This window comes from Zootoca vivipara, chromosome 17 (assembly GCF_963506605.1).
Source record: "Zootoca vivipara chromosome 17, rZooViv1.1, whole genome shotgun sequence".
NCBI classification, from domain to species: Eukaryota; Metazoa; Chordata; class Lepidosauria; order Squamata; family Lacertidae; genus Zootoca; species Zootoca vivipara.
The window spans coordinates 8,681,627-8,696,396 of record NC_083292.1 but is presented as its reverse complement, the minus strand read 5'-3'; the positions used below and the strand labels follow the sequence as shown (position 1 = coordinate 8,696,396).

The window sequence follows — 14,770 nt, the reverse complement described above, 5'->3', positions numbered from 1 at the left end:
CTGCTATGTACTGCACTGCAGAGTGACTGCAGTATCCCTTGGAAATCTGATCTTATCCCCGATCTTTCACAGAAGGGCGGTGATAGCAGTAATGCTAAAGAGGGATAAAAACCAAGACTGAAGAAGCTGGAGATCAGTCAGACACCTTGATGCTCTAGCAGGATTTTCCTCTAAAGGGGTTCAGCAGTCATATCTTTGCACTAATGAAGCTGCCTAAGAGCTCCTGCATTCAGATGCTGCTCAGCCATGGCTCCATGCTCTATATCACTGCAGATTCTGGGATGTGATATCATAGAATCATAGAGTTGGAAGAGACAACAAGGGCCATCCAGTCCAACCCCCTGCCAAGCAGGAAACACCATCAAAGCATTCCTGACATATGGCCGTCAAGCCTCTGCTTAAATACCTCCAAAGGAGGAGACTCCACCACACTCCTTGGCAGCAAGTTCCACTGTCGAACAGCTCTTACTGTCAGGATGTTCTTCCTAATGTTTAGGTGGAATCTTCTTTCTTGTAGTTTGAATCCATTGCTCTGTGTCCGCTGCTCTGGAGCAGCAGAAAACAACCCTTCTTCCTCCTCTATATGACATCCTTTTATATATTTGAACATGGCTATCATATCACCCCTTAACCTTCTCTTCTCCAGGCTAAACATACCCAGCTCCCTAAGCCATTCCTCATAAGGCATCGTTTCCAGGCCTTTGACCATTTTGGTTGCCCTCCTCTGGACACATTCAAGCTTGTCAGTATCATTTTTGAACTGTGGTGCCTAGAACTGGACACAGATATGGATGCACACACTTCACCTTCATAATAATAGTAATAAATGGGCTGCTATGGGAAGTTAAAGAGGGTCACTGAAAGGGCTAAGATCCCACAACTGCAGCTGAATTTTTAAGGGGAGCGTGATTTCAACTGTTTCAGCCTACAAGGACTCAGACAAATAAGGAAGCTATTTCGAAAGTAGGTGTGTCATGTTCTTTGATTTCAAGTGGTTCTGCTTTTTTTCTGGGGGTACGCATACCCGTAAACATTTTGTGAATCTTTGTACTTTTGTCCATTTACTGTATTTATTTTTCCCGATTTGAACTATAAAATGGTTATTTTCTTGAGAGTACCCCTAAACATTTTTATAGAAAACCCCCCACTATCATCTATCTATCTATCTATCTATCTATCTATCTATCTATAAACCAACACAGCTTTGACTATGGTGCTTTCCTGCCCCGCCCCACAGTATTAAATAGAGAAGAGCTGCTTTTACTAGCTTGAATAAAAGCCTTATTTTAACATGATAAAATCTGAGGATATTATTTGATAAGGTGTGAAATATTAATAAGGCCTTCCCTTTCAATTGTGTTGCTAAACAAGGTCTGTTTAAAGTTCTATTATGTTGGAAAGATTTGGCATATAATCCTACATCTTAAGGAGCAGCATTGGTGCGAAAATATGTTGCCTCCAAGGGAAATGAATGGATTTCGAAGCAACGCAGCACACAAATTTGTACCATTTTAACAAAGGGAAACCATTTTGCGCCCTAGCCTAGTTGATTCTTTGAAACCGAGACAATAAGCATGTTAACTTTAACTATGCTAATCAGCTAATCTTAAAAGTAATCCTTTAATCATGCCTCTCTCTGCTAATTACTATACAGGGTTTGTTAGCTGGGTAAACAGAGTAGGTGGCTTAGCAAGTAATCTATTACTGAAGTACATAAAGAAAATTAATGTGAAATGAAATTCCTGGCTCAACTGAAATGCAAACCTGGGAGTCCGACAATCCTCCACATCCATTTATCAGGAGCAGCCTGAGATAGATAGGCCCCCAGAGCAAGTGTCGTATCTTTCTGTAGGTGGGACTTTGTGAACAAGTAGCCTGAGGATTTTCAGGTGTAAAATCTAACTGCAAAATTAAATCACTCACTGTGTAACCATTTATTTTTATGATCTTATCTCTGCCCCCACCCATACAATGCCAACAAACTTTGTAAGCAAAAATAAAGAACATTAACATATTCATAATTAATATGTTCCTTATTTGTATTAACGGTGAGTTTTCTCAACCAGGATACCATGCATTAGGTATTCCAAGACTGACGGTTCACAGCTACTAAACCACTGTATTGTTGAGATCCATTTTATGCTCATGTGTGAGACCAACCGAGCAAACAAACAAGGATCAGGTGCTGGATTCAGCTCAACAAAAGGGCCCCCAAAGTGATCATTTTTCCTACGTGTTAGGGAAACAGATCCTCCGCTGGGGCATGAGCCAATAGGGAAAAGCTGGAATGAGTCTAGAAAGGTAATAAGGAAAGAAAACCTGAGGTTTTCCCTCACAGTAATGTATCATGGTGAAATGCAGAAGGTTCACTTTACCAGCTGGTGAAAGACAAGAGACATTTTTATTCCAGCAGGCTTTTTGCCTGCTAAGTATATTCTGTTTTATATAAAGGTTATGCTTTTATCTGTGGTCTGGCTGCATTTTTAATGCTGCCTTGCTAGCATACTTAATGTGTATTAAAATGTCTTTTATTGTTTTGTTATGACATTTTGATTTTAAATTGTTGTAAGCTGCCCTGAGTGGCGCTTCAGCACTATAAAGGCAGGACGAAAATTTCTACCGAAATGAATTCATATTTGCTATCCATGAATGGCTTTGTTATGCAGCAAAAATCTCTACAGGGAAAAGTTGATTAAAATGGGCTGTATATGCTGCACATATGGTCTGATTTGCAGACTAGCACCTGGTCTTTGAGGAATCTGGTTAATATAAGATAGGAATCCAGACCCCTCAAGATCCTTGCTTCCTCTCCCCCCCCCCCAATATCTTCCCACTGGCAACAGGTCCAATGGGAACAAGTGACTTAGCACTTGTACAACCATTCCCTTGTCATGTTCTCTTTGTGTCTGACCCTTTTGAGCACATTTTCACACTTCTATCTAAAGTGGTGTGGTCCTTTAAAAGTCCAGTAGCACTTTAGAGACCAACTAAGTTTGTCATTGGTATGAGCTTTCATGTGCATGCACACTTCTTCAGTTGTAACTGTAGTTCTAAGCGAAGAGCTATCAGGTTTCCAAGGTGCATCTGAAGCTGCATGAGGTCTGAGGAACTATTTGCTGCCAGAGGCCCTCTAGCCCCATATATGCTAGCGCTGGAACACAGGAAGCTGCCTTTTATTACTGTAGGTTGTATTATTTGTCTGACTAGCTCAGGTCTGTGTACACTAGTCTTTCCCAATTTGATGCCCTATAGATGTTTTGAACTACAACTCCCATCATCCCTGATCAAGGGCCATGCTGGCTGTGGCTGATGGGAGCTTTAGTCAAAAAACATGAAACACATCTATTTCACAGAGTGGTAAATATATGCTGAGAGCACACAAAACTTTACTAGGGCTCTGTTATGCAAGGAATGCGCCTTGTTCCGAATAGCACCACATTCCCACACGTTGGTTTTTTGTTTTGTTTTTTAGAACAAGACCATGCCTGCTTTAAAAATTGGCATGGTAACTCAGTGAAGAAGAAGAAGAAGAGGAAGAGGAAGAGGAAGAGGAAGAGGAAGAGGAAGAGGAAGAAGAAGAAGAAGAAGAAGAAGAAGAAGAAGAAGAAGAAGAAGAAGAAGAAGAAGAGCAGCAGCAGCAGCAGCAGGATGCCCCTAGAAGGACTCTGAATATCACTTTGTGCAAGGTATGAATTGTGCACAGTGCCATTTGTTCCAAAAGCCCTTTAATCTAATCTGATAGCTTTCAAACACACAGACTACCCGATCTTCTTGAGGTAAATTAGTCCTAAAGGTTGTTTAACCAAATCAAAACAAAGTTTTAACACCAGTTCCTAACAAAATGTGTGCCAACTAGTTACAAATAACTTATTGGAACAAAACCAAGTTAAGTTGTGCCCCTGAAAGCAAAAGCAAAACTGCTGGGCGGCTATGCTGTGCCCAAGCGCACAAGTACAAAAACAAAACATGCATTTGCTTCAAGCATTAGAAGTTTTAGGCAATACATCATAAATTGTAATCTAATCTGAACCTGGTGAATAAATAGCATGTATGGCAGCCTCACAAAGACGGCACCTCTGAGGAAAAAGAAATGAGCATAGAAAAGCACTTAACAATAACATCAGTTCAGAAAACCCACCTGGAATGCCGGACAGTTCTATAGGCAGTGGGAAGTGAGTGCTTGGCTTTTGAATGTGACCGAACCCTGGATTTAGACGAAGAGTGATATTTGGAAGGAGGCGACCTTGACCTTGACCGGGATCTTTTCTTGTGCTTTTTTTTCTTTTTCTCCCGCTCTTCTTCCCTGGGCAGATCTCTGCTTCTGCTTGAAGGCCTTTCAGGTGCCTTTGCTTCCAAGGTTGGCAATGTCCTGATGCCAGTCAACAGGGGACACGGCATGTTACCAACAGTCTGAAATAAAGCCGGGTAGGTTTTAGCATTGTGTCAATATGTACACAGTATTTACATTAGTTTGGAAGTCTAGGTTAAAATCGAAAAAAACCCTCTGCAGTCCCTTGTTAATCTTTGACCAGTTATTGGCCTAAGTCTCCTAACTGTAAAAAGGGATCATTATTGACTGCTTGTTCCATGGCTGCTCTGAGAATGGAGATGGAGGAAACATTTTGCATATTTAACAGTGATAAACTGAAGAAGTCAGCCCAGGATTTTTAAGTTAATTATGAATGAAGTTGAGTTCCTGTGCTCATCAAATCAGGCTCAATTCAACAATTTGGCCCATCACATGACCTGTAAAGGAACACCAACTCAATGGTGTAACGTTATGTTTCCACAAGGGCCGACATTGCTGCCAAAATCCAGCATCGTCTGAGCTCTGCGAGTGCGGCTTTCTCCCGATTGAAGTGCAGAGTGTTTGAGGACCAGGGCATTCGCAGGGAAACCAAAATGCTTGTTTACAAAGCTACTGTACTACCAACCTTACTGTATGCTTGTGAAACATGGACTACATAAACCCCATCTCCAACTCCTTGAAAGATTCTATCAATGGTATCTCCCAAAAATTCTACACATCACTTGGGAAGACAAGCAAACTAATGCCAGTGTACTGGAAGAAGCAAAGATCACCAGTGTTGAAGCAACTATTCTTCAACATCAACTTCTTCCAAAGCAACTACTCTATTCTGAACTTAAAAATGGAAAGTGTAATGCTGATGGTTAACAAAAGAGGTTTAAAGACTCTCAAGGCAAATCTTTAAATATGTAGTATAAACACCAACAATTGGGAAACACTGGCCTGCGAGTGCTCCAGTTGGAGAACAGCCTTTACCAAAGATGTCATGGACTCTGAAGACACTCAAACTCAGGACGAAAGCGAGTTCCAAGAGGAAGGCATGTTTGGCAAACCCTCACCATGATCAACTCCCGCGCAGAAACCTATGGCCTCTTTGTAGAAGGACATGTAGATCCAGAATTAGCTTCCACAATCACTTACGGACTCACTGTTAAAATTGTGTTCATGGAAGACAATATTACTCAGCTACGAGTGATCACCAAAGAAGAAAGAAAAGGAAGGCTTGCCACTAGCAATGAGCCCCATCACATTCAGCTTCCCACTTCTAAGTCAAAAGTATCCAGACAAGAATTGACTAAGTAGGAACTGAATATGCTGAATCATTGGACATCACCTAAGAGTTGGAACCCGGAAGTGGGTCACACTTTGACCTAAGATGAGAGGAATAACACCAGTGTTGTATCTACATCTCTTACTAGAATATTTCTAACAAAAAGCTTCTATCCTTGTCAGAAGCGTAACTCAGCAGAGGTCCTAACAGGTAACGAACATGTTGCAAAACTTTACACCAGAGCACAAAAGTCAGTAGCTGACATCTCTCCACCCTTCCTACATTGTAGGTCAGGGAAGTTTGTTGTAGTGACTTTGTATTACATGATAAATGTGTGACTGGCTAGATGAAGTTACTTTACAAAAAGAAGCAGAGGAGGTTTGTAATGGTAGATCCGGCATCTACTTTAGATATCTAGCTTCCAAACAAGAGTAGAGAGCAGAATGATTAAAGTGCTCTACTGCCTCACTGTGATACCCACTGCACTTTCAACTTTCAAATGGAAATGAAGTGGGCACAAAGCTTAATCAGCACCTCCTGAAATCACATTTATTCACTTATTACTGTTTCTTTCAGAATTCTGCTCAATGTATTGTTTCAGGATGCAAGCGGCCTTGGAATTTGTAAAGGAGTGTATAATTTTTTTTAAGGAAATAAAATAAATGTAGTGCAGCTATCTTCCACTCTTTCAAACCCAAGGCCCATCTAGAACACCAGCCTATAACATGGGATCCACATTTAATATTTTTACTCCACATACCCATCTTTCAAGTTGTTTTTGAGAGCTAGACAGACTAGAGGGAAAGGATCTTAATAACTGTACAAAAGATAAAAGTATTGGTAGGCAAGAATGATGTTGTATTTGCTGAATTTTGATCTTTCATTGCTTCTTGACATTTTGGGAAGAGACTCAAATAAATAAATAAACTCACTATTATTATTACTCTGTCCTTTTTCCCATTTGGATGCTACTTTCTTCTCATTTTCTCAATCTTATTCTAACAAGGTCACTTTCTAAAAGGGACTGAAGCACAGCAACATTTATCTGCTGCAGCCAGTCTGCAAGGCTTGGGAAAAGTGGACAATCTTGCTGAGAGCAAGAGCTGACCCAATAAAAAGGAATAATCTGTACTTTATGTGCTGGTTTTGATGAGACACCTCACACCCAGCAAGACAGCATATAACTTTCTAATTTTCACAAGCATTGCATACATATTCAGCAGTAATTCCTCAGCCACATAAACGGTTTCATCTTCAGAAGCCTATGTAATTTCTCACCTGCCCCCCCCATAAAAAACCACCAGGTTTCTCAACCACCCTTCACATTCAAATGGGATAGTAATGTAAAGTTATACTTGTTTCACAATGCAGCTGACATATTCCTGATGAAAAAGTAAATTACATATAAAGCTTTTCTACAATGAGTCAAAATGTCAGTACTGTCTACATTTGATGGTGGGCAGCTCTCCAGGGTTTCATACAAGGGGCTTTCCCACTTCTACCTGGACAGGCTAAGGATAAGCCTCTCCCCCATCCTGTCCACACACACGGACACCTAATGTTCAGCGAATGCAACAAGGTTAAACTTAGACATGGTACTACCTCAATCAAGTCACAGTTGCCACAATGATCTTCCAACATGAACCTGTGCTGGTATAAATATATAATAATATGTATGAGATACCCTTGAAATGGTTTTATCCAACCAACACCCATGTGAAGTTAAATGAACATTCTAACATTCCTGACACTGGAAGCACTGGCACTTCACACTAAACCATGTTTTACTGCTAGTACATAAACTGGAACAAGACTAATTAAAAAATCCTAGGGTTTGGCCACTCCCCCTCCCAATTCCTTCTGCGTGGTTGGGAGCAGCAATTCACTAGCATTTCGTTTCACTTTCCTCTGAAATTTTCCCCGAACCAAATCCAGGGCATATCACAAATTCTGGTTAGTTAAATAAGCCTGCTGATCAGAGACTGGCATCATCATCTTTCTTTATTCGACCGTCAGTCAGAAAAGATACATTTCTCAGTACAAAGTTAAAACATCTAAGACATCTAAAAACTAAAATGAAACATGGGCAGCACTAAGAAAGGCTATACAGATAAACCCGCATCAATGCAGTCGATTTTACTCTTACGACGCTTGAGAGCTAGGAAGAGAAATTTGGCCACCAAGAAAGCTGTTTTCCCAGTGGGATTATTCAACAAATGTACTAGAGACTGGCAAGAGTCTGGATTAACACCATGGTCTCTGTTCATAGGCAGCAAACCAAGATTAACTGAAATGAAATACTAGCCAAGTTCTTATCCACACAGTGTAGGAGGAGGAAAAGGGAGCTTATGAGCCCGAGGCTTCAGTCTGCCTCGTTCCAGTTTGTGCATGCAAGTGATATAGTGCTATGCGCAAACTGGACCATTAAGGAACACTAAAACCTGGTTTGTCACCGAACATCAACTCAGAGACCTGCAGACACTAACAGATCCCTGCCAAGTACACCTGCATAGCAACATGCATTTGTTGCATTCCCCCCTATATTTTTCATTTGTAAACTTAAAATAAAGAAGTTACAGGTAGGTAGCCGTGTTGGTCTGAGTCGAAGCAAAATAGAAAAAAATTCCTTCAGTAGCACCTTAAAGACAACTAAGTTTTTATGGTATCTGAAGAAGTGTGCATGCACATGAAAGCTCATACCAAAATAAAAACTTAGTTGGTCTTTAAGGTGCTACTGAAGGATTTTTTTCTATTTTAAAATAAAGAAGTAATTTATAAAGTGTCCCTAAACTCCAGTCAATTTAATATAGCATAGTGTACCAGGAAAGCTGCAAATTGCCATTGTGCCTCTACAAAAACAAAAACTAGCACTACAGGCCTTCCTCCTCCTCCAACAGCCACCTCCCCTATGAAATGCTCCATTAAGATCTCATCTGCTATTTTAAGCTGGAGAAATTCTATGCATCTGCTATAAACCAGGACTGGGGAACATGTGGCCCCTTTAATTGTTGTTGGACTCCAGCAACCCCAGCCAGCATGGACAACCGTCAGGGATGATGGGAGTTGCAGTCAGACATCAACTGAAGGGTCACTGCTTCCCAACTTTGCCTATCTTATCCTTGCATTACTTAACATGGAAAGGCTTAGAAGAATTTTATTAAGAATCTCTTACAATAAAGAAAACCAATTAAAAATGATGGCTCTAAGATTGCCTCCTGTCTCTTCAGCTGTGATTATGTTGGACAATACACAAAGGTAATGGAAAGACAAATTTCAGATATGAGGGAGACATATCTCTCTTTGAGTGCTAATTGACAGTGGTTTTTTATGACCGTGCTTCGGGGGGGGGGGGAGCTCCACACAGTAGTAAAGCTACCCTATGGTAATTTTGCTTCAAGGACCATAAAGAATTTTACAGCACTGCCATGTGAATTAAATACAACTATCCTCCTCATCTCAGGATGACTGGCTTACTGGAGGCTCCTAGCAAATAAAACAAGCAAAAATGGAAGGCACAAATGTTAAAAGCAATGAATCAGAACTGAAAGGGCTTCAGTGAAAAGAATATGAGATGCTGACAATGTAAACAGATAATTGAGACATAAGCAGAATACACAGAATAAGTCCACTGGTGCACATATTGTTTTCAGTAGTAACAAATGCTGAAGTTGTCTTTGTATTTACACTTATTTATAAAAATATTTCTAGATTGCTATTCATACAAAATTATCAGAGCAGTTTGCAATAATCTTATATAAAACAATGTATTTTAAACTATATAAAGAGATCATCTATTACTTCTCATTCACATGTTTTTCTCTCTCTCGACCATATTTGTATTACCTCAAATGGTTTATATCCCCCTTCCAACGTCAGGATTTCCGCCCCTTTGCTCAAAATACTCTGTTACACTACACACCTTCCAAATCCAAATCCAGGTATGGCTGGAAATGACTTCCGAGCCTAAAATCCTGGGGAGCTGCTGCCAGCCAGTGTGCACAGTACTAAGCTAGATGGATCAATGGTCTGATTCCGTATAAGGCACTTCCCATGTTCCCCTGCAATGAGCTTGTGGTTTTTAAACATGGAAGGACTGCCTGAAACAAGGAAGAAAATAGGCTGCTTAAGCAAGGGTTTTGATTCTGAGGAGTCATGCAGCACACCCAGCAGCAGAATTGGTCCTTCCAGACAACTGCCACCAAGCTGGGCAATAACAGAATGTTGTGGCTTAGCTTTAATATTCAGAGAATGGAAATGCTCTCCAAAGTCAACTGAAAAAAGGGGGCTGATGGGCGGTCTGTTGGTCTTCTAAGGTGACCTTTTCTAATCTAACACAAATGCAAACATTCCTGCAATATTCACAAAAAGTGCTGACTTCTTCTGATGCGAAAAATCTGAGAGTTGTCAGAAGGAGAACTTCAAAGCGGATATGCAATTTCCATTACTCTAGCTGTGCCCTGGAATTACTTCAGGCCTATGCTGAAATTCTACCCACTGGTGTGCCTTGAAGCTCTGCAAGACCTCTAAGGTACAGGATCAATAAGAAATTGTGTTTCAAAAAGCTGTAAGAGGACATGGTAATTGCTGGATGTATTGAACACTTCTAACTTTAGCCGCCTCTTAAGAGGTTCTTCTAGCACATCCCTACATTGAAAAAAAAAGTGAAAGGTTCACCTTGCAAAGAAGGGTTAAAACCACAATTGCAAACACACAAAAAGATACCCATGTCTTAGGAGCATTTAATGGATGTTCCACATGGTTCTGCACAAGAGATTTGAATTGTTGCTATTAATATTATGTTTGCAGCCACAATCAATAATTTTATTATTATTTAGTATTTCAAAGTCAGCAGGTGATTCTGAGTACCCCAGATAACTCAGTTGGGATGTACCATATGCATCTTGGTTTCACGTGAAATATGAATGAATCCCAAGACAGCGTCCTGGAGGGGCTGTCTCAACAGGGCTGGGGGGCCAGGTTGAGGTGCCCGAAGATGTCCCTGGGGAAGGCCCCAGCAGGTTAATGTGAGTCACATCAGGACCCTATGAGTCATGTGAGTTGTGAGTTTGTGGGTGAGTAACTTGATCCTGAGGAGGGGCCCACTGGATTGCCATGCTACTGGCCCCCACCAACCTCTGCTGACAAGCCAGCCCCCCACCCAGGAAGCACCCCATGTCCAGTATGAAACCTCCTCCATCATCTAGGATACAGAGATGCAAGCACCAGTGTAAACAGACAGCCCAGCCCCTTAGATCGGGAATCCCCAAACTGCGGCCCTCCAGATGTTTTGGCCTACAACTCTCATGATCCCTAGCTAACAGGACCAGTGGTCGGGGAAGAAGGGAATTGTAGTCCAAAACATCTGGAGGGCCGAAGTTTGGGGATGCCTGCCTTAGATGAAGTTCCTGTTTGGAGGCGCAAACCCAGACCCCATGCTGCATGCTGTGCTGAAGTCAAGACCACTCCTCTTTTATTACAGAATCCCAGGGGGCGTGTCAACTGTTGGAACAATGTTTTAGCTCACCTGGACATGATCTGCACCTGCTGTATTGGTGATCCTTGCTCTGCTTTTGCACAGTACTGAGCAATCATGTCTATAGTCGTAAATAAGATCTGGGTTCTGAAGGAGCCAGAACACTCGGGTCCACATTTGCATGGCCTGTTCCCTCCTCAACATGTTATAATTCAACACTTCTGAATTAAATCAGTTTCCCATTACATATGAACCAAGAAACTATATATACTATGAAATTATAAATATACATTTTAAGTGGTATATTTGTAAGAAATAAAATTAACCATAGCAAAAATAAAATAAAATATGCATTCCAGCTTTTTATCATACTAAAAACTTCCACTGGACACACGTGCACTCTCAAGGCATACCTCAAATCGTGCTCTGAATCACAGCCTTTTGCAGTAAGGATGCCTTTAATACTACACAACTTGACACACACTCTAGTTTTAAAAGCCCTGGTACATTTGAAATGCCATAAAATTCAATGCTTCTTTGTTTGGGGAATGTTCCTCTATGGCAATTAGCAAAAGGTGGGGGGGGGAGGGAGAGACAGACAGAGTGTCATAGAGTCATTTAATTACTATTCAAAGGAAAAGGGAAATAATTTCAAACTGTAAGATTATTCAAACTACATAGATTGGTCTTGTTAATATGATTTTGCATCAATCCAAAAGATAGCAACTGGGACTATACTTTAGACGTGCCCTACTGACTGTGTGCACCTTTTTATTAAATTTTTCTTGGAAAAAACACTATGTCCCACTAAATATCAAACACAAGTCCAAAGTCTCTCTGGGAGCGGAGTATCAAACAAGTAGTTCAGACTAATGCTGTAAATGCTTTTTTCTGGATGCAACGAGGATATATTTAATAATCCAATCCTAAAATGTAGTAAACTACTGTACTGAATTTATTTTCATGACCACCATGGTAAAAATGAAAAACATGAGAAATCAAAAGATTAAGATCCCATTTTGAGCACTGTATTAAAGACTTGTACTTTATTATTAAATTGAAGTATTACTGTCAACAGTATTTGGAACAGAGCCCCTTCAGATACTGATATTGTAAGAAACTGGTCAAAGAGAACAGCCCTGAAAAAAGTCAGATTTTAGAAACTTAAAAGGGCAGAAGACCAGAGAAATGGGAAGCTGAGATAAAGCGGTAGAGATTTTCAATATATGAAAGGAGCAGAAAAAAATGACCTGTATTTTGAATGGCATTTTCTGAGGTTTCACAGCTGAATCTCAAGAAAGGCTGGGGCAGGGAATCAAAGTGGGTCCCCAGTGCTGAGATATCTGGCAGGGGAGCACAGAAGCTCTCATTAAAATGCCAAACTATTCCCTGAAGTGTAGCTGATAGAACTGCACAAGAGACAAGTCAGGGCAGAAGAAGTATAAAACTGGGGGGGGGGGGGGGGCGCACAATAACAGAGACACATAGAAGCTTTCCATTACTTCTACCACCTGTGGAAATTAGCTGTGACCAGAGTTATCAACGAGGAGAGGTGCCAAGGAATGCAAAGCAGCTATCTGAACAGTTACCATGTTAACAAAATGCACAACTTGGTTGCTCTGCTAATACCTTTTCGATTTGATTTTCAGATTGCAGGAGAGAAATCAGGATTAATCCATATAAAAGTTCAGGGGAAAAACAAAAACCCCTTCATTTACCCTCCCCCCCCCAACAGCAGAATTCAGAAAATGCACTGTGATAAAACTTCTAAAGACAAAATGGAACCCTTCCCCACATTATTTTTCTTTCTTGGAAATAATAATAACTTGGAAATAAAGTAGCCTAAAAAATTGTTGCAGCCCTCTTAAAGCCCTGGTTTCAGCTTCTAGAGTAAACAAGATTTTTTCCCCTGAGCAGAGAAGGAGGAAAGGCTACTCTTGACAAAAATGCGGTGACAGCAAAAGCAAAAACCAAATATTTTGTTTTGTTTGTTTCAGGCAAGTAGTCCTGAAAATGTCAGAAACTAGAGCACAGAAACATTATTATCAGTCGTCTCAGGGGAATCAATATTTTGTTTGAAGGCATAAAAATATCTGACACAGTTCAAACACAAACAATGTTAGTTTTAGTTCAATAATACTGTGGTAAGATCTGATAAGAAGTGCTTCATTTTGGTACCTTTCCACACAGCGTACCTTTCCACCACATCTAGTGATTCAGTGTTGGGAGAAGTTATGGGTTTAAAAAAAGCGTCAAAACCATATGGAGTCCAAGAAGAATCCAGGTGGTTTTCATATTATAAATAGTGTGTGTGTGTGTGTGTGTGTGTGTGTGTGTGTGTGTGTGTGTGTGTAAGAGACAGACAGCCACCAAGAATGGATGGGAAGAAGAGAAAAGGATGAGCTTTTGACCTACATAATTAGCAAATATGTTAGCTACAGCATTTCTGAGATAATTCCAATGTACTGCTTAGAACATAACTTCTGCTGGTTGCTATGTTAAAAGCGCGATTTTTTAAAAAAATCTCCATCCACATGGAGCCATACAGTGTACCTTAAGCAGACCTGAACTGTTTCAGGTACCACTGCAAATTGACTGCACTTGTGGTTGTGTACACACACACACACGGCCACACTGAAAATCAGGAATGTGTGAAGACACGGTTTCTAAGGATGAGGAAATGGGAAGCTGTAGCCACCAGAGTCTAGAAGGTCAACAGTAAGGATGAACTGAAAACTATCTCAGAGAGGTTAATGAAAAGCATACACTAGAGAAGCGATAAAATAAAAGCAAGAAATTACTGGATTCCCTGCTTACCTTTGGAAAGTTCCAAGGCTGCCCCATACTTCTGCACAAATATGTTACAAGAGTTATTTCAATAAAAAAGTCAGGGGACAGATCTCTCTTGAGCTCTTAGAGGCATTTATTTAATCAATTCTCCTCCTCTGAATGTCAATTATGCCTCCTTTATGAGGAATGCAGGCTTTGCTCCAATGCCTATTATGGGCAGAAACCATTTACTGTAGTCTAGTTATCGACGTACCTAGTTGATATACAGTGAATGGAAAGTGTAAGCTAAGCCTCAGATGTGAGGCAGGGTAAGTGTATACTAACATTTATAAACATGTAGCAAATCAGGTTTATTATGACTGTATTAGAAAATACAAAAGAGAAGTTGATAACAGAGACTCCCCCCCCCCAACAAAACAAAACAAGCAGATGGTGTATAGTTTATCCACTGCTGATGTTGGAATTTTAATTCACTGGGTTGATAAGGCAATTTGAATACCCTTCCAGAAATAACTGTTCTGGGCCAGGATCAGTTCCTGACACAGCAGCGTATCACAGCGAGTAAAGGGATTAAATCAAACATATACCCTTGCAAACTATGGGTGGCAACAAGACTACCATTATGAAGGAATACTGAAGAGTGGCAGATCAAGTCTCTTGCCTACCTTCTTAAAGTAGCTTCCCAGGCAAGTTATGCACTGAATAGCATCACTCTATAAAGATTGCAGCTGTTGGTGCACGCTGATACACACAGTCCTGCTTGGCGTTCACAGCTTACTGTCTCGTAACACTGAACTGTTTGATATAAACCCGTTGCAATTCTGTAAGGACAAGACCAATGCTCCAGTTCTCAGCCCAAGTATGTTAAAGGATGTCGGGGACTGCATAACCAATGAAAGGCTTTAATCTGCTTAGGAGGATAGATCTT

General features: G+C 40.6%; 1 protein-coding gene across 6 annotated transcripts in view; it reads right to left on the bottom strand.

The window, feature by feature from the left end:
* SFSWAP (splicing factor SWAP) overlaps positions 1 to 14,770 on the bottom strand; it is a 97,735-nt gene that overhangs the window by 17,965 nt on the left and 65,000 nt on the right. For all 6 annotated transcript variants that reach the window (XM_035099207.2, XM_035099209.2, XM_035099211.2 and 3 more), the window contains one exon: positions 4,139 to 4,410. In XM_035099207.2, the coding sequence (XP_034955098.1) occupies positions 4,139 to 4,410 (272 nt within the window). The remainder of the gene's footprint in view (positions 1 to 4,138; positions 4,411 to 14,770) is intronic.